This window comes from Mus musculus, chromosome 10 (genome assembly GCF_000001635.26).
Source record: "Mus musculus strain C57BL/6J chromosome 10, GRCm38.p6 C57BL/6J".
NCBI lineage: Eukaryota > Metazoa > Chordata > Mammalia > Rodentia > Muridae > Mus > Mus musculus.
In genome coordinates this window covers 80,115,767-80,138,113 of record NC_000076.6, presented here as the reverse complement: position 1 = coordinate 80,138,113, position 22,347 = coordinate 80,115,767, and the positions used below count along the sequence as shown (strand labels likewise).

General features: G+C 56.5%; 2 protein-coding genes across 25 annotated transcripts in view; one reads left to right on the top strand and one right to left on the bottom strand.

Annotated features, from left to right (window-relative positions):
* The window catches only part of Cbarp (calcium channel, voltage-dependent, beta subunit associated regulatory protein), a 9,922-nt gene extending 2,242 nt beyond the window's left edge, over positions 1-7,680 (top strand). For 2 of the 16 annotated variants that reach the window (XM_006512969.3, XM_006512965.3), the window contains exons 2-10: positions 727-826; positions 932-1,071; positions 1,176-1,240; positions 1,620-1,764; positions 2,568-2,739; positions 2,868-2,996; positions 3,346-3,553; positions 4,929-5,109; positions 5,863-7,566. In XM_006512969.3, coding sequence (XP_006513032.1) covers positions 734-826; positions 932-1,071; positions 1,176-1,240; positions 1,620-1,764; positions 2,568-2,739; positions 2,868-2,996; positions 3,346-3,553; positions 4,929-5,109; positions 5,863-6,826 — 2,097 coding nt within the window. In that variant the 5' untranslated portion in view covers positions 727-733 and the 3' untranslated portion in view covers positions 6,827-7,566. The other 14 variants (XM_006512976.3, XM_030244790.1, XM_030244789.1 and 11 more) reach the window with 14 other exon arrangements.
* On the bottom strand, positions 7,435-22,347 carry Stk11 (serine/threonine kinase 11). Of its 9 annotated transcripts, none has more exons than NR_126043.2 (11): positions 21,207-22,319; positions 13,229-13,312; positions 12,546-12,635; positions 11,949-12,081; positions 11,745-11,881; positions 11,333-11,460; positions 11,012-11,069; positions 10,014-10,210; positions 8,414-9,723; positions 8,003-8,209; positions 7,435-7,858 (listed from the first exon to the last, which is right to left on the bottom strand). NR_126043.2 is itself a non-coding variant. In NM_011492.5 (10 exons), the coding sequence occupies exons 1-9, from the start codon at positions 21,494-21,496 to the stop codon at positions 8,016-8,018; spliced, it is 1,311 nt and encodes a 436-aa protein (NP_035622.1). In that variant the 5' UTR covers positions 21,497-22,319; the 3' UTR covers positions 7,435-7,858; positions 8,003-8,015. The 9 variants fall into 9 exon arrangements, 5 of the variants coding, with proteins under 5 accessions (NP_035622.1, NP_001288783.1, XP_006513502.1 ...); XR_003948637.1 differs by lacking the exon at positions 21,207-22,319 and adding an exon at positions 20,291-21,166; XR_003948639.1 differs by lacking the exon at positions 8,414-9,723 and having other exon boundaries at positions 11,333-11,593; positions 21,207-22,339.

Below are 22,347 nucleotides of genomic sequence, written 5' to 3'. Positions count from 1 at the left end.
ACTGCGCGGCCCTGCGCACCGTCGCCATGGGAACCAAAATTTTCAGGCCAGGAACAGATGAGCGTCTTTTGTCCTTTGCACTCCCACCAGTGTGGGGAACAAGGACCTTTCCCTATCGAGTCGTGACTGGGGGTGGGGGAATCATTAGTACAGCCCCGCCCACACCTTAGGTGCACTACCTTCAATTCCTTTTCTGCACCATGAGACCCTGAGACAAGAAGGACACCTGGGATGTTGCCTGAGTATGCTGTGGAGGCGTCATGTGTTTGTTCCTCCAAGGGTGCTTTCCCTTTCCTGGGCATGGCTGCGCTACCTTGCCGGTCTGGCCACCCCAGCCAGCCAGGGAGGTGGTTGGCATTTGGGAAAGCCACATTTACACACACACATACACACACACACACACACACACACACACACACACACACACACACACACACAGTGCTGCGCAAGCGCGATGACACCTTTTATGTGATAAAGATGGCGAAAGAGAGGTCCTGGCGTGTGTGTGTGTGGGGGGGGGGGGGAGCCTTGGCTCCAGGCACCCCTGCGGGGATGGGGAGTTGGGGGGGCACTCACATTGTAAGACTCGGCCCCACCTGTCCATGAGTCACCCCAGTGACGGCGGCTGCTGCTGCTGCACGGGGACGTAGGGGCTGACTTGCAGGGGCTCTTGTGGGGAGGGGCCGGCAGAGCTGAACCTGAGCTGGCTCTATGCCCTACTTGTAGCCTCAAAATGCAGCCCACGGCCACCATGGCCACAGCGGCCGCCACTACCGCCACTGTTGCCCTGACGACTTCGTGGGACAATGCCACCAGCCGCCCCACGGTGGGTTGGGTGACTCCTGGAGACTGGGGGTAGAGGTGGGATGGAAACCCCACTCTGCGGTGGAGCCCTGACATGCCCCGCCCTGTGCACTCAACCCCGACTCAGGCGGAGCCTGACCCCATCTTGGACAACTATGTGCTGCTGGTGGTGGTGATGTCGCTGTTCGTTGGAGGCACGCTGGTGGTGCTGTCTGGCGTTCTTCTGCTCTGCAAACGCTGCTGGGAGGTGCACCAGCGCTTCAACAGGTGCTTGTCCTGGGAACCACTTGACACATGCCCAGGCGCGCTTGCAGAGCCTCAGAGTGGAGACGCCCCATTCCTGCTCACTCTTCTTCCCCTTTCTTCCTCAGGGCCATGGAGGAAGCAGAGAAGACCACCACTACTTATCTGGACAACGGCACCCACCCTATACAAGGTGAGGGGCCCGCGCGGCTTGCAGCACCCCTAGCTGCACTTGACTGTGCCTCCCGCCGCGCCCCACCCCTCGGCCCCCTGCCCGCCCCCTCGGGCCGCCTGACGGTCTGTCTGTCTGTCTCCCCCACCAGACTGGGCGCAGTTCGAGTCCGACTCATCTCTGTTTCCTTAACGCCCAGGCGTAGGTGCGCACAGGCGCGTGCTGAGAGCGAGTGAGTGTGTGAGCGGATGAGCGAGTGCCCGCCGCCCCGCCCAGCCCGCCCCGTCCTGCCCTCACTCGGCCCGTGCCCCCCTCCCAGCCCACCCCGCCCAGCGGCCTGCCTGGCAGCCAGACACGCGCGGCCCACCCCGGGCCCACCCTCTCTTGGCTCTCCTCACAGACCCCGACTGCAGGGGGGAAGACCCCGAGGGCCAGGACACCGAAACAGAGCGCTTCCTAGCCACCAGCTCCACCGGCCGCCGCGTGTCCTTCAACGAGGCTGCCCTGTTTGAACAGAGCCGCAAGGCTCAGGACAAGGGCCGCCGGTGAGAGAAGTCAGGGGGAGGTCACAGCAGCTTGGTGATGAAAGCTGGGGATCCTGGCTCAGGTCTCTTGGTATGGGCTGGCAGGGTGGAGAGTAGAGTAAGTATCAATATCGAGGTCTAAGCAAGGCTGAGGCAGGAGAATTACTAGAGTTATTTTTAAATTTTTACCTATTTATATGTCTTTGTGTGGGGGTATGTACATGTGGTTTCAAGTGCCCACAGAGGCCAGAAGAGGGTGTCAGATCTCTCTGGAGCTAGAATTACAGGTGGTTCTGAGTAGCTCAGTATAGGTGCTGGGAACCCAACTCAGGTCCTCTGCAAGAGCCATAGTGCTCTTAACTCCTGAGCCATGGTTCCAGCCCCAATTGCTACAAATTTCAGACCCCGACTGGTCTGCATAGAAAATACACAGAGAGAGTTCCAGGTCAGCCATGGGTGTATTTCAAAGACCTGCTTTAAAAAGAACACCAGCACATGGTGGGCAGAGCCAGGAAGATTGCTGCAAAGTTCAAGGCCAAACCCAGGCTAGAGAGTGAGACCTGGTCTCAAAAAACAAACAAACAAATGGCAGTCTCCAGCAGAGGCAGGTGGGTATTTAGTGAGTTTAAGCCCAGCCTGGTCTACATAGAGAGACCTTGTCTCAGAAATTAAACAAAAACCTGTCACCCCAGCATTTGATAGGTGGAGGCATGAGAATTAAAAGCTCAAAGTCTTAAACAGGGAGAGACCTGTCTGTCAAGATGTTAAATGTAGGTGCTATGCGAGGGACTGCCAAGGGCTGACTGCTGGGGTCCCCAACATAGGTACACCCTGACAGAAGGGGATTTCCATCACCTCAAGAATGCCCGCCTCACCCACCTCCACCTACCGCCCCTCAAAATCGCTACTATCCATGAGTGTGATTCGGGGGAGGCCAGTGCAGCGGCCACACCCCACCCAGCTACCACCTCCAAGGACAGCTTGGCTATTTTCCAGGTGAGGTCAAGGTTACAGCTGCCTGTGGTCTTCAGCAGGTCTTGGAAGGCTGGGGTGGGAAGGTGGGATCGCCCCTCACCTACTTGTACTCTCTGTCCCTCCTCCCTCACCAACCTCTCTGTTCACAGCCCCCTGGGAAAACCCTCACCGGCCACTCAGTCGGCCCCAGCTCCGCCCTGCCAGGAGGTCCCTACAACTCCGTGGACTTCTCAGAGATCAGCCCCTCAACCTCCAGTGACTCTGGGGAGGGCATTTCGGTGAGGGTTCCCTCTGGTGTCCCTACAGTATCCCAAGATCTTGGTGACTTCTTTCTCAGAACCACTCTGCTCCCAGACCATGGTACTTTAGGATTCCCTGTAAGAGCCAGGCTGGTGGGAAGAGTGGACAGCTTCACTTAAAGCCCAAGGAACAGAACTTGTAGGCAGGATCCTTCCCCCGTGAAAGGCAGGATTCAGGGCAGGATGGCAGAGCTGGCTTGAGAAGGGTTGCCAGAAGGGAGTGGCCAAAGGCACACTTCATGGGGACCCAGGGATTGGGCCAGGGCCTGCTGGGGAGGGGATCCCGTTCCTGCCTGACAGTTATCCCTACTTCCCCCCACCTCTCCAGTTAGATGCAGGTACCCGGGGTGCCAAGGCTGCTGGGCCTGAAACAGTGCCTGGGGAGATGGGCACAGGCTCCTCCGGGTCGGGCACTGTTTTGCAATTCTTCACTCGGCTACGCCGACATGCCAGCCTGGATGGAGCCAGCCCCTACTTCAAGGTCAAGAAATGGAAGCTGGAGCCCAGCCAGAGAGCGTCCAGTCTGGACACGAGAGGTAAGGCATTCCAGAGTGACTATGACCTCCAGGGGCCATCTTGATGGAGGCCTCTCAAATGGCCAGGGACTCCCAGGGCCTGAATGTCTCTAGGAAAGCTGTCAGTTGCTGGTACCCTGTCTCTTAGGCACATGACCATCCTGTCACCGGTGCTCCAAGGCCCCCGGGGTGCTCAGAGCTGGTGTGGTCCCCCCTTCATCCATCAGCACACCGATCCCCTAGCTCCCTGGACCTCCACCTGGTCCTTTTGCCTGTATGACTTTGAGTTGTTGAAACAAGCCATTGGGATAGAGGACCGCGCCAGCCTGCGTGAAGCCGAGGCTCCCTCTCCAGTGTTTTGGTGCACATTCCCAGTACATGGAAGGGCAGCAGTTGGAGGACAAGAGCTCATTGCCAGCCTCAGCTATGTAGATTTGAGGCTAGCCTTGGCTACATGAGAGCCTATCTCCAAAAAAAGACAAAGGGAGCATTGGACTAATTTTAGGATTTATGAATGCCTTTTATTTTGAGGTGTCTCACTGTGTGTCCCAAGTAGACCTTGAACTTCCTGCAGCCCTCTTGAAGTGCTCGGATTAGCAGCAGGACACGCCATGCCCAGCTAATCCCCAAAACTTTCAATAAGGCCCTGGACTGTAACAATCTGGGTGTTTGTGAGGACAGTGTCCCATCTCAGCTGTTGCTTTAGGAAGTGACTTCCATATGCAAATGAGTGTGGCCTGTGCCCATAAAGCAGTTTACACAAACAGGTAGCAGCCTGCTGGCCCTAGGATACAGGGCTGCCTAATTGTAGGGTGCCCTGGCCTTGCTTAAGACAGTGCCACGTAGGTACTGACCTTTCCTGTGGGGGAGGAGGTGGAAGACACAGGGTGAGGGAGTACCAGGGAGGACCTGGGTGGCAGAGGGCTCACTTCACTTCCTTTCTGCGGTGCTCTGGTGGGAGGGGCAGTCCTCTTGACTGCCTGGTAAGGATCTGGGCTCTGAGCTGGAGTCAGGATTCCTGGTGCAGATTAGCCATAACCACTGGTGCAGCCCCATGGCTCCCAGCCCACATGGAGGACTGCCCACTCTGGCAGTTCTATTTGGGGTAAGATCCTGGCTTCTGGCCAGGAGCTGGGGGCACGGGTGGTGCAGTTCACCTAAGCTTCCCAGGGCATGGTGCGGCCTGCAGGTGGCATCTTCCTCCCTCCCTCCCATGCAGGCTCCCAACAACCCCAGCTTGCTTAGGCCATGACTTCAGCAAGAGCTGGGCCATTCGAGGCTCTGGGCATCCTTTCTCATGGCCACACGGGTCCAGCCAGGGTCATCCGGACTGCCGTCCTGTGAGGGCTTTCAGCCCACGCCTAATCTCTGGTTCTGGCCTGATCTTCAACTGCAGGTTCCCCTAAGAGGCACCACTTTCAGCGGCAGCGGGCAGCCAGTGAGAGCATGGAGCAGGAGGGGGACGTCCCCCATGCCGACTTCATTCAGTACATTGCCAGCGCAGGCGACTCGGTGGCCTTCCCACCCCCCCGCCCCTTTCTGGCCAGCCCCACCAGCCCGCCCCCCACTCTCGGCAGGTATTTTTCAGTAGATAGAGGTGCTAAGGGTGGGCCTGTGGGCCCCTGCCCTGCCCCGTCCCCCATAGGTGGCCCAGGGACTGCCCTCCTGGCCCTGTGGACACGAACTCGAGTCACCCTGGCCACCTCGTGGGGGCCACCTCTCCAACGCAGACCGGAGAAGGAGGAGGGAAGCAGGGAGAGCTTGGGTAAGGGTAGGTGGGCAGTTGATGGTCCCAGGGTTTCCAAGATGAGACACCCTCCAGAGCAGGGCAGTGGGCTGGGGCCTCCTGTGGCCTTGCCGATATGTGGCAGGCTCCGAGGCCTGAAGGGCTCCTCAGTGGTGCCAGCATCCCTTCTGCCTACCTGCACTCCTGATGTATGCCTGACCCCAATCAAGGAGCGGCCTTGCTAACAGCTGCAATCAGAAATAACCTCCCTCCCTCCAAGTCAAAAACAAAACTCCCAAATGCTAAAACCACTGGGATGCAGGCTGAGGCCTTGCAAACTTGGGGCTGACCCTTAGCTTCATTGATTCACACCTGGCTGTATCAGCCCTTGACCAGTGGGTGCAGTAACCTAGGACAAGGGGCTGATGATTTGGAGTCTGTTTCAGGTCCATTCTCTTGGTACCCTTGCAAATCAAGAGTTACTTAGGAGTGGCCCAGACCCCATGGGAGACCCTCCGTGTCCATAGTCCCTAAAGCACAAACATGTGGCCGGCAGGGCAGGGCAATGCCTGCAGGCTCTGACCACATGGGCCTGGCCTTGCAGGCTAGAGGCAGCAGAGGCGGCGGGAGGAGCGAGCCCTGAGACTCCTCCGGAGCATGGCATCAGTTTGGGGCCCGAGCATGCGCAGCAGCAGGACCCGCAGCAAGAGCAGGACGCCGAGCATGCACAGTGCAGCTACCGTGACCTGTGGAGCCTTCGTGCTTCGCTCGAGCTCCATGCAGCCACTGCATCGGACCACAGCAGCAGCGGCAATGACCGCGACTCAGTGCGCAGCGGCGATAGCTCGGGCTCGGGTTCCGGAGGTGGAGGGGCAGCACCCGCCTTCCCACCCCCTCCGGAGTCTCCACCTGCTTTGAGGCCTAAGGACGGCGAAGCCCGCCGCCTGCTACAGATGGACAGTGGCTATGCGAGCATCGAGGGGCGCGGAGCAGGCGACGAAGTTTCAGAACTTCCTGCTCCAGCCCGCAGTCCTCCCCGCAGCCCGCGAGCCTGGCCACGCAGGCCGCGCCGCGATTACAGCATCGACGAGAAGACGGACGCTCTTTTCCATGAGTTCCTGCGCCATGACCCTCATTTTGACGATGCACCGCGTCACCGCACACGTGCACATCCTCACACTCATGCGCGGAAGCAATGGCAACAGAGAGGACGGCAGCACAGCGACCCCGGTGGTGCACGTGCAGCCACGCCCCCTGGAGTGGCCCGCCCTACACGTGCGCCATTACGCCGTGGGGACAGCGTTGATTGTCCTCCTGAAGGCCGTGCGCTGCCCATCACGGGTGATGACCCATCCATTCCTGTCATCGAGGAGGAGCCTGGCGGTGGAGGCGGTGGTTGCCCAGGCTCTGGGTTGTGCGTTGAGCCCGCCGGGGCCCTGCTAGACAAGCTAGCAGCCAGCCTCGACGAGAGACTCTTCTCTCCCCGTCTTGCTGAGCCAGTTGCCTCATCCCAGGTGCTGATTGTCGCTGCTGCTGCCCCTACATCCCCTGACCACAGCCCGGCCTAAGCTCTGTACTGGACCTGCCTCTCTGCTGCTTCTCCGGCAGCACATGGGGCTGCTGTGGGAATGGTGGCAACAGCGGGAGCAACCTGAGGTGGCCGTGCATGGGTACACGGCCCCCAAATCCCAAGTGTGCACATATAGTGTCCCCTGGGCACTTAGCGCAGTGGCCTCCGGAAGCAAGAGGCTCCAGGACCCAGGCTCAACTGCAGGGAGGATGACGAGACTGGACTCTCCGGTCCATATATGGTTGACCCCAGCACCCAGCCTCTGGCCACAGATGCTGGTGGAGCAGGTTCTGAGGTGCATGTGCAGCCTCCCTCCAGGATCAGCTGACCCTCCACTCGTGAGCACTGGCAGGCAGTAACACTGCCTGCCACTGTGTGAGCGAACCTACTGGAGGTGAAGTGACTGTGGGGCACTGAGGATCAGAGAGGAGCTCGCCGCCCCATATTCTGAGTTGATTTACCCTGTCCATGGTATGCGCTCTACCTTTCCTCTCTGAGCAATAACCGACCGCGCCTGCTCTCTGCATGTGCACAGGCTCCCCGTCTCATTCCTCCCCGAGAGCCTTGGGCTTTGGACACAACGGACAGAACAGCCCAGGTGGCAGCTTCAAGTTTCCCAAGCTTTATTTATTGCCAAAAGATAGGGCAGACTCGCTGTGAGTGCCTGCCCACTCCCTGCCCTGCGCCCTCTGTGGTTGGTCGTGTTGTCTGGTTAATCATAAATGTCTCTGCATATTTGTTTGCTCTGGGTTTTCTCTGCAGGCCACCCTGTGCCCCGCCTGCTCCATATTTCCAAACACCCTCATAGCCATAGCTCAAATCCACCTGTTTTATTAAAAAAAAAGAAACCAACCCAAAGACAGCGAGGCTCGCAGGGCGGCATGCAGGCAAGGCCGGCCAGTGGTCTCGACATAAAGTGCTTCTGGGGCAGCAGGTCCGCCCTCGGCTCCAACGTCCCGAAGTGAGTGGACAGGCAGGCCTGGAAAACCCAGCCTTGCAGGGACACCTGCCCAGAGATCCTGATGACACACTGTTGGTAGAATGGGTGGTCACTTAGTACCACCTCAACCACCAGACCTTCCCCCTTGCAGCACTGCCCTACGGGAAGGAGCTAGGAGCCCAGCAGACACCCACTGTGAACACCAGGGATGGCTGGACCCAGGCCCATGCCCACCTGTAGGCCTCAGTCACTGCTGCTTGCAGGCCGAGAGCCGGCGGATCTTGTTGCTGGAGCACACCTTGCGCGCAGGGTTGGCGGTGCCAGGTCGGCCTTCTGGCTTCACCTTGCTGCTGAGCTGGGGCTCTGTGCCATTCACACAAACAGCCTTGGGCAAACTGTGGCTCTGTCCATTCTGACCCACTTCCTCTTCCAGGACCTGTCCTACGGGAAGATGGCAAGCATAGCTTGAGCCAAGGGGCAGGTAGCTCAAAGCCCCAGGGCCCAGCCAGCCCCAACTGTGACAGAGGCTGGTCGGAGGTGCTCTAGCCTCTGGTGCCACCCACCCCTCAGTAGCTCCAAAGGCAAGCAGGCCCACTGCCTTCACAGTGCTATGCCCTGGCCCTCCTGCAGCATGCCCACGCTCACCTGCCTGTCTAGCCTGGGCAGCCCAGCACCAGCTCACAGAGCTCTCCAAGGGAGAGGCTCTAGACCCTCAGTACAGGCACAAGGAGATGAAGCATTCGGCCTGGGAGCTACTAGCTGCGATGAGCACCGGGAAGGAGATCATCCAGCTGAGGGCTGCAGACCAGCTTGCTCTGTTGGCCTGCCCTCGCAGTGGGACAAAAGATGGCCTCTCCTGAAGCTTCCCAGGCTCCAGAGGTCAGTGTCTACATGTAACTCCACAGTCCAGTGCTTGGCAATGCGGCTGTGGAACCCAGCACACAGCCCACTGCCCACGCTCCTGGATCCAGAATTTCTCTCCCAAACCCTCTGACTTGGCCACACTAGCAGCACCCACTCTGGCTCACTCTGCATGGGACTGAGGCTTGAGGTCAGGTGGACTCTGAGAAAGCATCTGTCCCCTCCTCCACACAAGGCACTGAGTAGAAAGCCCCTGTCCTGTTGCTGCAGAGTCCGACCCTCATGCCAAGTACAGAGGGATCAGGCTATCCTCAGAGCACGGTCACTTCACTCTGTGCAACACTACCCCATTTGACAAATGGGCTCCATGGCCAACCAGTGTCCCCAGACCCTTGCCTTCCTTCAAACCACAGCAGCCTTAAGGGTCCCTCATGCAACCAGCACCTAAGTACATCTTCTCCCCAGCAGAGAAACCAGCTCTCAGCCAGGAGCCCAGCCTGTGGGACAGTCTAGACAAGGGCTCCACGTGACAGAGTAGAAGACACTATTCCCACATAGGGATGCTTTAAACCTTAGAAAGGGCTGTGGCCAAGGCCCATACTGGACATCAGGTGTATACCTGTCCTTGTGGATTCCACCTGGCACCCAGCGGGCACTGCTATTAGAACTCTCAATTGCTACAGGAGACACAGTAGCCCAAGGTCCTTACCCTCCCACCAAAGCTATTTGAAAGGCCAGGAGCTAAGTGGGACTGGCATGCAGGCCACAGGAACAAAGGCCCCAAGAGCCCCTGGCTGGTGGCCACCCTGGCACTGAGGACCTAGCTCAGGCCTTGGACCCAGGCATGTTCTCTGAAACCCTGGTGGGGAGCCTGTCAGGGTAGTGACAGGAGGGAAGTCGCGGCAAGCATCCACCTGCAGACACAGTGGACAAAGCTTTATGGAGGACATGGGTGGGGCAGCAGACAGGGAGCTACACTAAAGCCCCAAACCCCTCCTCGGGCTCCTCTCCAGGAAGGCCTGCGCCCTGGCTCTTCCACATGCATGTGTCGCATGCATCCTCGCTAAGCCCTGCCTCGGCCGCCTCCTCGACACCTGGGGAAGAAGGCGATATAAGGTCAGGCATGGCCAGGACCGAGGGCCACTGGACCCTCCCTCAGGTGGCTGTCTCAGGGCCCCTACCCACTGCCCTCCAGGGTTCCCCTCCTCCTGCTAGATGCAGCCAGGGAGCCCTTCATCTAGCCCAGAGTGAAATGCCACAGCCACCAGGATGGCTTTGGCAGTCCTGGTGGCTCATGTTAGCTGGCTGGAGACTTGGGAAGGGGACCAGCCCCAGAGTGCACAAAGTCACCAGCTCCAGTAGGAGCTGCGCCAAGCCAGCTTACCAGGCACTGTGAAGTCCTGGGTGTAGATAATGCCGTCCTCAATGTCAAACAAGTCTTCCTCCTCCTCCTCCTCCGCACGGCCATGCAGGTCCTCCAGGTAGGGCACTACAGTCATACTGCGCCAGCGGTCCTTAGTGTCTGGGCTTGGTGGGATAGGTACGAGCGCCTCAGCCAGAGGGTGTTTCTTCCGGAACCAGCTAAAGAAGGCCAAGTGCAGCACAGACATCAGGTGCCAGGCACTGTGACCACGGCTGGCCAATACCCACCAAAGCCCACACCATGGCTGTCCTTACATAAGACGAGGCCTTAGTGCTCCGGCTACAGGCTTGAGGTAGCCTAACACCCATAGCACTGGCACAAACCACCACCCACTGATGACAGCCACAGCGCCTTGGACTAGGGTGGGCAATCAGGTCCCTGCACCTATAGTCCCACCCGCCTTGAACACGGATAGGCTAGAAGCCCTCACTGGGGGACACCCAGCTGAGCCAGTCTCAGTCTAGCATGAAGGGAGAAGAGGACAGAGAAGCCTGGACCCAAAGGCTCTGACCAGCTGGTAAATAAACAAAGGGAGGACAGAGGCTCCACTGTTACCCAGAAGGCTCTTAGCCTCAGGTGAGGAAAGACACCATGCCTCACGCTTCCTGTTGGCCTCCCTAGACACATTTCCATGTCCAGATGGCCAAGGAACAGCTGGGATCCAAAGTGACACTTCCCCATCTACTCCTCCCTCCCCACCATGGGAGGATCCGTCTCTAATTCTAGGCCCTGAAATCTACAGCTTCTCAGGCCACATAACGCCTGCACTCCTGAACAAAATGATAAAGGTAGGGAGGCCTGCATTGGGCACCCCTGTCACACCCCAAGTTCACACACAGCCTTCCCAGACATCAATACACACAGCACACTGATCCTTACTCCTGTGATGACCTAGCACCTCTGAGACCATGTTCTCAGCTCAGACCCCCAGCAGGCTGAGACAGGCCGGCCATGCTCACCTGTGCTGCCTAATCTGTCGGATGGAGAACCTCTTGGCCGGCTCATACTCCAACATCCCTGTAGGACAGAAGAGATAAGTGAGTGTAGCAGGTGCCTGCTTTGTGCTACAGCACCACTACAGCATCCATCCCCTTGGCCTTCCTAGGCCCCATAGCACTGAGACCCCACCCACCCACCCCGGCCCCAGATGGGGGGAAGCAATCTCAGAAACCTCCCATCCTGGCGGACAAAGGCTGTCCTGACAGTAAGGTCAGAACCCCTCCAGACCAGGGGCTCTGTCCCTTGCTGTCCTAACATTTGGGTGATTTAGAGATGCCCACCTCGGAGTAGGTCAGAGAGTGGTGGGCCGCAGTCACAAGGGATGGTGAAGTCTCCTCTCCCAATGTTCTCAAAGAGCTTGTAGATATTGTCCCCCTCAAATGGGTACAGGCCCGTGGTGATGTTGTAACTTCACATAGGAAAAGAGTGTCAGTGCTGGCCACACTGGAGACCAGAGGACAGGTGCCCCAACTCCCAGACAGGACACATGTTAACTGGTAGATGTGCAGTCATGGCACCTACATCTGTGTGCAAGCAAAACCCTGTGGAGTGGGGTGGGGTAGGGTGAGGAACCACACCCACAGACCTGGAATGTCCAACCTGCTAGCCACACACTGTGGGCAAAAAGGCCCAAGAACACTAGGGAAAACCCACAGCCCCCCATCTGCTACAGGGTACACACAAGACACTTACAGTGTGACCCCAGCTGACCAGATGTCCACCTTGAAACCTGAAAAGGTGTCCAGTCCATTGGCAATCTCAGGAGGCTGGAAGGCCGGGGAGCCCTGGCTTGTCCGGCAGGTGTCATCCACAGCGAAAGGGTGCAGGGCCTGCAGGGCAGTGAGAGTCAGGGCAGCTCAGGAGAAGCGGCCCATGATCCCTGCACATGGTGCCTACCTCGGCAACACCGAGGTCGGAGATCTTGAGTGTGCCATTGGTGGTGAGTAGCAGGTTGCCCGGCTTGATGTCCTTGTGAACAATGCCCTGGCTGTGTAGGTATTCCAGGCCGTCAATCAGCTGGCGGAAGTACCTGAATGGGTGGGACTGGCTCAGGCCCCACAGTGTCTCAGCCCATACCATGGTACCTACATAAGTCTGATATGAAGTTTGGGAGACTCATGAGACCTGGCCTACAAGGTGATAGATGTTTAGGGCTCAGGCAAACAGACCTGAGAGTCAGAAGGCTGGGCCACTAAAATTACACAGGGCAACTGGCAGTCACTGCTGCCCAGGCCCAGGGAGCCAGGTTTCCCCTCTGGCTTGCTTCCTTCCCTTCCCTTCCCTTTGTTCTCTGCTAACCAGGGGATGTGATTCTGCTGAACCTGGGAGCACTGAACAGGACTCAGACCCACTATGGCTCTGCAGGGCAGCGGGACCACAGGGCCTAACAAGAGGGTAACCCTAAGCACATTGGCTGGGTTAAAAACTGGGGGCCCAGAAACACCTGGGTTTCCTGACAATGGCTGCTCCTCCTGCACCCAGCAGGGCACTCACCCATGAGCTTGGCACACAGGGAAGCGCTTCTCCGGCACACTGTCCAGCATCTCCTGCATGCCACATACGCAGTACTCCATCACCATATACGTAGGGCGCTAAGGAAAGCAGCACACCAAGCCCAGGAGCCCTGCTCCTAGCAACAGTGGTCTGGAGGGCCCCGCTGGGCCAACAGACCACCACCACTCTGCTCTCCCGCCATTCTGCGCTCCCTATCAGTACTCACAGGGTCCACAAGACCACCACAGTGACTTGGACCACATGGAGTCAGCATAGATTACAACAGGACTGAAATCAGCTGGTGTACTAGCCACAGGGAGAGATGGGTACCAGGAGTTGGGGCTGCAGGGCACTGGGTTCTCAGAATGCTCCCAGGACTGCCCAGATGCAACGTAGGCTGTGCAACCTCTACCTCTGGGAAGGGGCAGCATGGAAACCTCTAGAACCAGCCGGGGCCCTGTCAATGTACATAGGCCCCAAGTCCCTGTGAGGCCATGCCCAGTCCCAGCCACACTGCTCAGAACAGGCTGGCACCAGGTGGAAGCCCCATGCCTTGCTCCCCTGCCTGATGAGCTGACAGGCACCACAGGATGACATGTAGCACTATTGCTGCCAGAGGCCTTGCAGAAGGCTTCCAGCCCCTAACACAGGGGCCACCCCAGCCCACTCCACCCACAGGATATATCTTCTGCTTCTCCTCATTGTACAGCACGTCCACAAGCTGGATCACATTCCGATGCCGCAGCCGCCGCAGCAGCTGGATCTCCCTGCAACAGAGGACATTGCTTAGCTGACCCTGCCTGCTGTGAGAAGCCTACATCTAGTCATGGCACACATGCTCATCTCTGGTGGAGCCTCCTGTTTGCCTGTGACACCTGGCTCAATCCCAGGGAGTGGACAGTCATCTGGGCTGTGGTGGTTTCAGGCCATAGTGGAGAAGGACCACCAGGACAAGCAAAGCCCCATGGGAGGCGGCACAAGTCCAGCACCTAACGTGCCTCGGGCTAGGCTAAGAGGGCCACGGGGCTTCTCCCAAGCACTGCCCCACCTCACAACCCTGGACTGCCCCGATGAGCTGAAGGTCAGCCCTGAGACTGGCAACAGCCACCACGATACCATCGAGGAAGGCGCTGGTCCCACACGAGAGCCACTGTGTGACAAGTTGATGGGGCCAGTGGCCTATCCCAGAAGCTTCCCTTAGCTCAGGTCTGATACCCAGGCAATGGCCCAGCACCCCAATATCAAGAGCTCCCAGACATGCACAGCCTTATCACAGAAGTCACCCAGCAGCCAAAGGGGCAGGCACTGACCCTAACAGACACTGACAGGCACTACATGACCCACCTACATAACAAAGGAAAGTATCACACAGGTGTGAACAGGAACAAGGCTCTGACACTTGTCAAGGGACATCTCGGCCCAGTGAGAAACCCTGACACAAAAAGGCCACACAATGTGGGCCTCCGTGATAGCAGATGTCCAGAACAAGTGACTCCAGAGACAGGAGGATTCACTGGGGCATAGGACTATGGCTGTGGTGGGCAGCTCACAGGGGCTTCACAGGGTGATTGACTATGCACTTCTCCAGGAGGCTGGCTGGCACGCCAGGATGGGTGAGGTTGGCATGCCAGGATGGGTGAGGGCAACATCATCTACCCTGAAGGTTAGTCTGCACCCTCACCCAAAAGCCCAGCTGGGTGGACAGTGCCCCTCCCAGGCCTGCCTTCACCACTCCAGACCCCTTTCCTCTACAAGTCTCCCTGAGCATAGCCCACTGGGCATCCACCCTATGTTCTGGGCTGTGGAAGCAGGCCTGGGTCCAAGGTCAACAGTTCCCCCCAGCCTAGACACACAGCACTTATGGAGACGGTCTGCATTGGGACAGACACAATTATCCTTCCTCAAAGTGTTGGGAAGAGAACTTCCAGTTCAACCCTAGTTCACTTTCTGTCCCCAGGAGCCACACCACGGGAGGGAAACAGCACAGCTAGATACACACTCAGATGTGTCTTGGGCTTGGGGTTCTTGGGAAACCAACTCTAAGATGCCTGGACCAGTGCTCAGATGCAGCATGACCCAAACCCCAGACTCTACCAGCCCCCCACTTCCACACTGACTTCCAGGCAGTTACTATAAAAACTAAGGCTGCCATCCTGACATCCCACGGCACAGCAAGGACTGTCAAAGGCAGGGCTTGAAGTCTACTAGGGAGGTAGGAGCTGAGGTAGTAGCCACACAGTTGACACCCCTATGACAGAGAGGCCAATACTCATGCCAATAAAGAAAAAAATCAAGGTAGAGAGAACAGTGAGTCAGCTGACAGCTGTGCCCTGGAGCCAGCCATGGTGGCACACATCTTTAATCTCCACTCAGAAGGCAGAGGCAGGCAGGTCTCTTTGAGCTCAAGCTAGCCTGGTCTACAAAATGAGTCCCAGGACAGCAAGGACCATATAGAGAAACCATGTCAAAAAAGAAATAAAGTGAAAGCCGGGCGTGGTGGCACACGCCTTTAATTCTAGCACTCAGGAGGCAGAGGCAGGCAGATTTCTGAGTTCGAGGCCAGCCTGTTCTACAAAGTGAGTTCTAGGACAGCCAGGGCTATACAGAGAAACCCTGTCTAGAAAAACCAAACAGATAAAAAGAATAGAGGAGAGAAATCAGGAAACTCCAAGAATCTAATTTCTTTCCTTCTGTTTCTTCTTCAACCAAACCGCAACCAACCTCCCTAATTACATCACCAACCTTGCCTAGGGGTTGGGGCTCACTTTTATGTACCCGATGAAAATTCCCAGAACTCCAAATGTCACACAATCTCAGAAAAGAACTGCAGCTGGCAAAACCACACCTCTGCTAGAGCACGAGGCAAATCATAGCTGCTGGGGACAGTTCGAAGCAGCCCCGCATCCCACACCTGGGATTAAAATAAAAGCACATTCTTATATGTCTGTGTGGTTTGTTTGTTTGGTTTTTTTGTTTTTTTGTTTTTTTTTTTTTTTTTTGAGACAAGGTTTCTCTGTGTAGCCCTGGCTGTCCTGGAACTCACTCTGTAGACCACAGGCTGGCCTCGAACTCAGAAATCCGCCTGCCTCTGCCTCCCGAGCGCTGGGATTAAAGGCGTGTGCCACCACTGCCTGGCTCATTTCTGTGTTTTTTTTAAGGAAACCAAAATTCCAGAATTCTTAAAAATGTCACTACACTCCTCCCCCCTAGAGTAATGCAACGAAGGCTGGGGGGCTGAACTGCATAGACAGCTCTGACATCAGCAGCCTTCCTGGAAGAGAATTAGAACAGAGCCACCCTGAAGGACACTCTCCAGCCTGCCACACTGCCTACAGGCTCTGCAGTGGTCTAGGTTCCCAGATTTGAGAGCCGTCGCCCATGCTGGGGAGGGCCTTGGGGATTCAGCCATCTCTGCTCCTCTAATAATAACCCCAATAAACCTCACTGGTTCACCACACTAGACCTCGGTGGTATCCATACTCTGGTCAGCCGTGGGCTCCCTACCTGGGGTGAACAGGCAGTGCGTAGCATCTCCCCAGAAGTTACACAGCAGATGTTGTGGTGGTTAATAGTGATCAACTCTATAGACACTGGCCAAGTCTGAGGGAGTCTCCAGATTAGACTGAGCAAGGACAAAGTCCTACCCCAAAAAAAGGATTGAGGAGGAGTCTGCCTCCTGCCTGCAGATATGCTGTGACATGTTCGTCATTAGGTACCTCCCCCACAGGGAGGAACTCTGCCTGCAATCGCTTCCTTCCTCAGTGGCCTCAGTCAGGTGCTAGGTGACAGCAAGAAGACAAGTGGATGAGACAGTAGCACAGCATCCTCATGACTGGACATGGTGCTATGTATCTGCAACCCAAAACCCAGGAGGCTAAAGCAGGGGGATTATGAGTTTGAGGCTAACCTGGGCTGATGATGACCCTGGTTCAATTCCCAGCACTCATACAATGGCTCACAACTACCCAGAACTCTAGTTTCAGGAGATCTGATGCCCTCTTCTGGTTACCCAGGTACATTTGGAGTACAATATACAGGCAAAACACTCATAAAGTTTTCATAAAAACAAACAAACAAAACCACCTTACTGAAGCCTCCAGCATCCAACTCTCACCCACAGGAAAGTACTTGAGGGCATCAGGGAGCCTAAGCGCCCGGGCAGGTTCAGACCCAGGAAGGACCCCAACCACCTGGCTTCAGGGCTTTTTGCCATCCTCCTGTGTTCAGGATTTCTTTTAGGTAACTAAGAAAAGCAGGTGAGGGGCTGGAGAGATGGTTCAGTGGTTAAGAGCACTGACTGCTCTTCCAGAGGTCCTGAGTTTAATTCCCAGCAACCACATGGTGGCTCACAACCATCTGTAATGGGATCTGATGCCCTCTTTTTTCTGGTGTGTCTGAAGATAGCTAGTGTACTCATATAAATAAAATAAAACAGACATCCCACATCCTAAGCAGACTCTAAACTTAAGAGAGGGGACACTCCCAACTCAGTTCTTAGGAAGCAGAGCTCAGTGACAGGGTCTGGCACTGGGAAAGTAAAAGTGTGACCCATGCCTGATGCAGAGTCCTGAATTCTGCCCGCACAGCAGATACTCCATCCTGTCATTCCAGTGCGCTGGCTACCCCGTACTGAGTCTGTGGACCAACATGGTTCCCTTGTGGAAGCATCAATTCCCTGCCAAAGAAACCAGCTAACAGTGGACTGGGGAGACAGTAAATCTTGACAAGCAAGCCAGAGAATCTGAGTTTGATCTCCCAATACCCATAAATATCCGACTGTGGTGGTGTATACCGGTGAGCCCTGTCACTTCATCTAGTCACAGGTTCCAGGTTCCTATCAGTATGAAAGGAAGTGCTGGGCACTGAGAGGTGACACCTGAGGATGATCTCTAGATGCCACAGGCACAACAAAGTAAGCCACATGAGGCTATAGCATAGGTGTGGGCACTCAGGGTGTGGGCACACAGGGTGGCCTCACAGCAGGAGCAGGCAGGCAGGCAGGCAGGCAGGCAGGGAGGTAGCAAGAGCAGCTCATCAAGGCTGCTTTGGATGTTTTGTGATCTGAGGGCTGAAAACCCAACAAAGTCCAGGGTGTTTCCTACACCTCGCTAATGTCCTAACTATTCACCATCCACATCACACAGCCTGCCAGTCACCATGGTATGGCCTCCAGTTGTCCCTGGAGAGCTGCCAGCATTTCCCATGGCCCCAGCAACGCAGACAGGTGCAGATCTGGACAGGGTGGTGACACCCAACAGCTGAACACACTGTCTGCCCTGTCTTTTAAGTGGCCAGTGACCATCCAGCACAAGCCACTCTGCCCAGGCAGGTGCTCCCTATCCCCAAAAGAGATGGTGGCCAGACAAGTTGCAAAGGACAGGCAACTCAACTAGGCATGGTCCACACTGCCAGGACCCAGCTTTCGGCTGCACGGCCTTCAGCCCTAACCACTTGCCTACAGGGCAAGCAAGGGGAACTAGGAAAGAGGGTCAAGAGCAAGGACAAGCAGGAGCCCCCACCTAGTGGACTCAGAGAGCACAGGCACAGCTGACCACTCATGACCTGCAACTAGCAAAGAGCAACCAAATGAGCCAGGCAGTGGTGGTACATGCCTTTAATCCCAGCAGAGGCAGGCAGATTTCTGAGTTTGAGGACAGCCTGGTCTACAAAGTGAATTCCAGGACAGCCAGGGCTACACAAAAAGTCTGTCTCGAAAAAAACAACAAAACAAAACAAAAACAAAAAACAACAAAACAAAACAAAACTTTGGGCCAGAGCAAGCAGGGACAATCAGAGCAAGCAGAGGTCCTAAATTCAATTCCCAGCAACCACATGATGGCTCACAACTTTCTGTACAGCTACAGTGTACACATATACATAAAGTAAATAAGTAAATCTTAAAAAAAAAAGAATGTTACCAGGCAGTGGTAGTGCACGCCTTTAATCCCAGCACCCGGGAGGCAGAGGCAGGCGGATTTCTGAGTTCGAGGCCAACTTGGTCTAAAAGTGAGTTCCAGGACACCCAGGGCTAGATGGGGGAAACACAATACAAGAAAACAAAACACCAACAAAAAGCAAGCATACAGAGGCATTCTCCTGGTGGTGAGGGCATCAGCTGGAGAGAGATCCATGCCTTCCACTACACCATACAGACAACATGGAAATGGAAGAGCCTCATCCCCACCGTATTCTGGGTTGGCTTTATCAACCTGTCTCATCTCAAAGTATATCTATGCACAAGCAAGTGGCAACAAGGCCCATGCACCCAGGGGGTTTACATGGGGTTTTAACCACACAAAGCCCCACAGGTAAGGCAGAGCAGGACAACCACAGTACACTTGAGGGGTGGGGGGCTTCAAAGCCATAGAGCCATAGAGCTAGCAGCAGGTCACCAGCAACTTCCTCAACTCTCCTATCAGCTGGTACTAAGATCATGCTACTTGAGGCTACAGAGATGGATCAGTAGCCAAAAGTACTTGGCTAGTCTTCCAGAGGACCTGGGTTCAATTTAACATAACAGCTCATAACTATCTCTAAGTCCTGTTCCAGGGGATCTGACACAGATGCACATGCAGGCAAAACAGCAATGTACGTTAAAAAAAATAAAAATTAAAAAAAATTATTGCGACTTCTCACAGTGGGGATGACAGGAGCCAAGGGCACAGGTCTCTGCAGCCTTGCCAGGAACGGAGGCACTACACTACCTGACGCCCTGGCATGCATCCACAGTATGGTACTGGAAGGAGAAAGCTCTGTGTGCAGACTGGAGGACAGGACCCCAGAGGCTTGCCTGGAAGGTTCCAGACACTTCACCGTGAGAGAGACAACAGGAGTGCAGTCTATTAAGCCCCTGCAGACAAAGGAGCCTTTCTGCCCGCACCAGCTGTTGCCCGCCAAGCTGCCCCTTCCAGGCTGTGGCTGAGTGGGGATCACACAAGCAGGTGCAGCAGCCCTAGGCTTTGCCCTGCAGGAGCCACTCAGGAAGTGGGGAACACCAGCACTCCCATGGAGATACCTGGCTTTGTATCCTGCCAGTCAAGCACCTTACTGCAGGGCAGTGTGTCAGTCTGCAGCTTTTGCCTCAGTTTCTCCTCCTGGTTTTTATCTTGTGTGTGTATATACATGTGCCACAGCATACACATGGAAGTCAGAGCAAACTTGTGAGAACTGAGTCTGCTTTCACCTTGTGGGTCCTGGGGCCTTCACCCTACCAACCAGTTTCCCTTATAAAACCAGGTTTTCCCATGCACTCCTAGCTGGTCTAGAAACAGAAGCAATCCTCCTTCCTCAGTCTCTCCAGCACTGCAATGAGAGGCATGTGTCTACTTGCCCAGACCAACTCCTGTCTTGAGGAACCGTGCAGGCTCCTTATATCACCCTAGTGTGTAGGAGCTCCCCAGTCCTGATGACCTCCAGTGTTGACTGTGTCCAGCATCACTAATTCATGGGGGGGGGGGTTTACTTCAGGATCTAGGGACCAATCTCTCTCAGCTGAACCTGCCTGGCTCTGCAAGCCACACCCCAACCTGGGTGTTGAGATGGCAGGAAGCCTAAAGCAGCAGGTGAGGGCTAGGAAGTCGCAGACAGAGCTCTGGGGCCCTCTGTCACAGGCAGAGAGAGCACACAGGCTTGCCATGTGTTACAAGGACTGCAGCTGACCCAAGCCAGGATGCAGGCCTGGGCAGCCTCCCAGACATGGTGGGCTTCCAAGAACCATTACCCTGAAGCCAAAGGAAGCCACTTGCCTTGGAGACCAGCAGACACCACCTGGAGGTGAGCAACCTCTGGCACCTCCACCTTGAGACAATGATTTCAAGCCAGGAATTTCCAAGCTCAGGCCTCTGAAGGAACACCTGATGCTGGGTGCCCAGGTTCCCCAGTGCAAGACTGACCTAAGACCACTCCTACAAAAAAGGCCAAGGAGGTCCTGAGAGGAGCCTAGGCCACCAGCCTGCCCTGCTCCACCCCTGGGTCCACACATCTGATCCTGGATATCTGTCCACCTTCCTTTCCTGTACGTACCACTCAAAGCAGTGCCCAGCTGGCAAAAACAAGAAGCTGCCAGCCTTTCCTGGGACAGGACCAGAGGCAAGGTCAGTTAGGCAGAGTGTGGCCAGTGCTGGTCCCAAAGATAAGGCCCCTTCTTGGAAGCCGGTAGGTGAAGTTTTCCAAGTTCCGCCAAGCCTAGCAGGCGATAAAGAGTCCCCACGGGCCAACGACGCCAACTACGCGCACGACACCGCAGGGACCTGCGCAAGCACTGGCCGGCTACCCCCCCCACCCCCTTCACCATTATTTTTGGCCCCACCGGTTCCCTCTAGCTGCGTAAACAAACTAGCCACCCGCCTGGCAACGCCCGCCAAAGAAGCCAGGCGCGACTTGCGCCAGGACCTGGCCCAAAGAGGGGGGCTGGAGGCGCAGTTGGCTGCACGACCTCCTGCTAGGACAGTCCTGCAGGCTGCCCTAACATACAGACCCCACGAGGTGACGCTCAGGGATAGATGGGGTAGATAAGGCAGTAAAAGGAAAGAGATGAAAAAGGAGGAAGGAAATGAGAAGAGAAAACGGTTAGAGGAAAGAGAAGAGCCAGAAAGTAGGAGGAAGGGCTGCCCAAGGAGCTCAAGGCAGCGCCCGCGTCGGCCCCAGGCCCTTGGCACCTACTTCTTGACGTTGGCCTCTCCATTGGGGATCCTGCGCAGCTTTTTCTTCTTGAGGATCTTGACCGCCCTGCGGCATAAGGTCTCGGAGTCCAGCACCTCCTTCACCTTGCCGTACGAGCCCTCCCCGAGCAGGTCCCCCATCAGGTACTTGCCGATGAGCTTGGCGCGTTTGCGGCGCGGCTGGTAGATTACCTCGGTGGAGTCGATGCGGTGGATGAAGGTGTCCATGCCCACCGACATCAGCTCGCCCTCGGAGAAAAGGCCCAACGGCTCGGGGTCCGCCACGTCCATCCTGGCCCACTCTTTGTCCTCGTCCCCTTCGGGAGCGCCAATTCTTTTCAAGTTCGAATTCCCCCCCCCCCACCCGCTTCTTCCAAATGTTCCAAGAAGGGGAAAAAAGGAACGGGGAAAAACAGGAACGACCTCCACAACTCTCCCGGTCCCCACAACCGGGTCCACGTCCGCTTCCTGGGCGCCAATTCTTCACTTTTGATTTTCCCCTTTTCTTCTAGGTGCTCAGGGAGAAAAAAAATGAAAATAAGAATGAAAAAAAAAAAAGCAATGAGCCCCCCCAACCCTCGCGTCCCCCCAATTCGGGTCCCCGGGGACGCTGCTTCCGACGGAGGCGACGGTCCGCCGTCGCGGCGCGCGGGCCGCTAGGTCATGTTCGCCACTTGGGCCCCGCGCTCAGGGGCCCAGGCGGCCGCGTCGAGGCCGGTCCGCGCCGTCCATGTCCGGCCCGCGCCGAAGCCGCGCGCGGCCCCTTAGTTCTACGACTTCTCGGGGCGCAGACTCCACCCGGACGCGGGACACCGGGACACCCGCAAGTCGCGGACACGAAATCCGGACAGGAAATCTTCCGGGGACCGAGGGGGGAAAAAAACCACCCCAGGCGGCGCGTCCCCCTCGCCGCCTAGCCGCCGCGCGACAGGCAGGAGGCCGGAGCGGCGAGGGGGGAATCGAACTCCAGGCAGAAAGATGCTGCCCGCGAGAGACAACTCCACGCCGGCGCCGCCCTCGGCGACTCGCGCCTCACTCGCGGACGCCGTGAGCCGCCTCCCCTTTCCTAGACCGACACGCCGCCGCCATCTTGTTTACCGCCCTGCGCCGCGCCGTCGTCGCACGTCGCAACGGTGGACACG

Bases quoted from the DNA above. Each gene is read 5' to 3' on its own strand.
- Stk11 (NM_011492.5), bottom strand. From the start codon at position 21,496: ATGGACGTGGCGGACCCCGAGCCGTTGGGCCTTTTCTCCGAGGGCGAG. The intron at 12,082-12,545 runs GTGAGTGCCCTG...CCACCCATTCAG, and splicing joins CCTGTGTGCCAAGCTCATGG to GTACTTCCGCCAGCTGATTG. The intron at 11,461-11,744 runs GTAAGTGTCTTG...TCCTATGTGAAG, and splicing joins TGGTCAGCTGGGGTCACACT to TTACAACATCACCACGGGCC.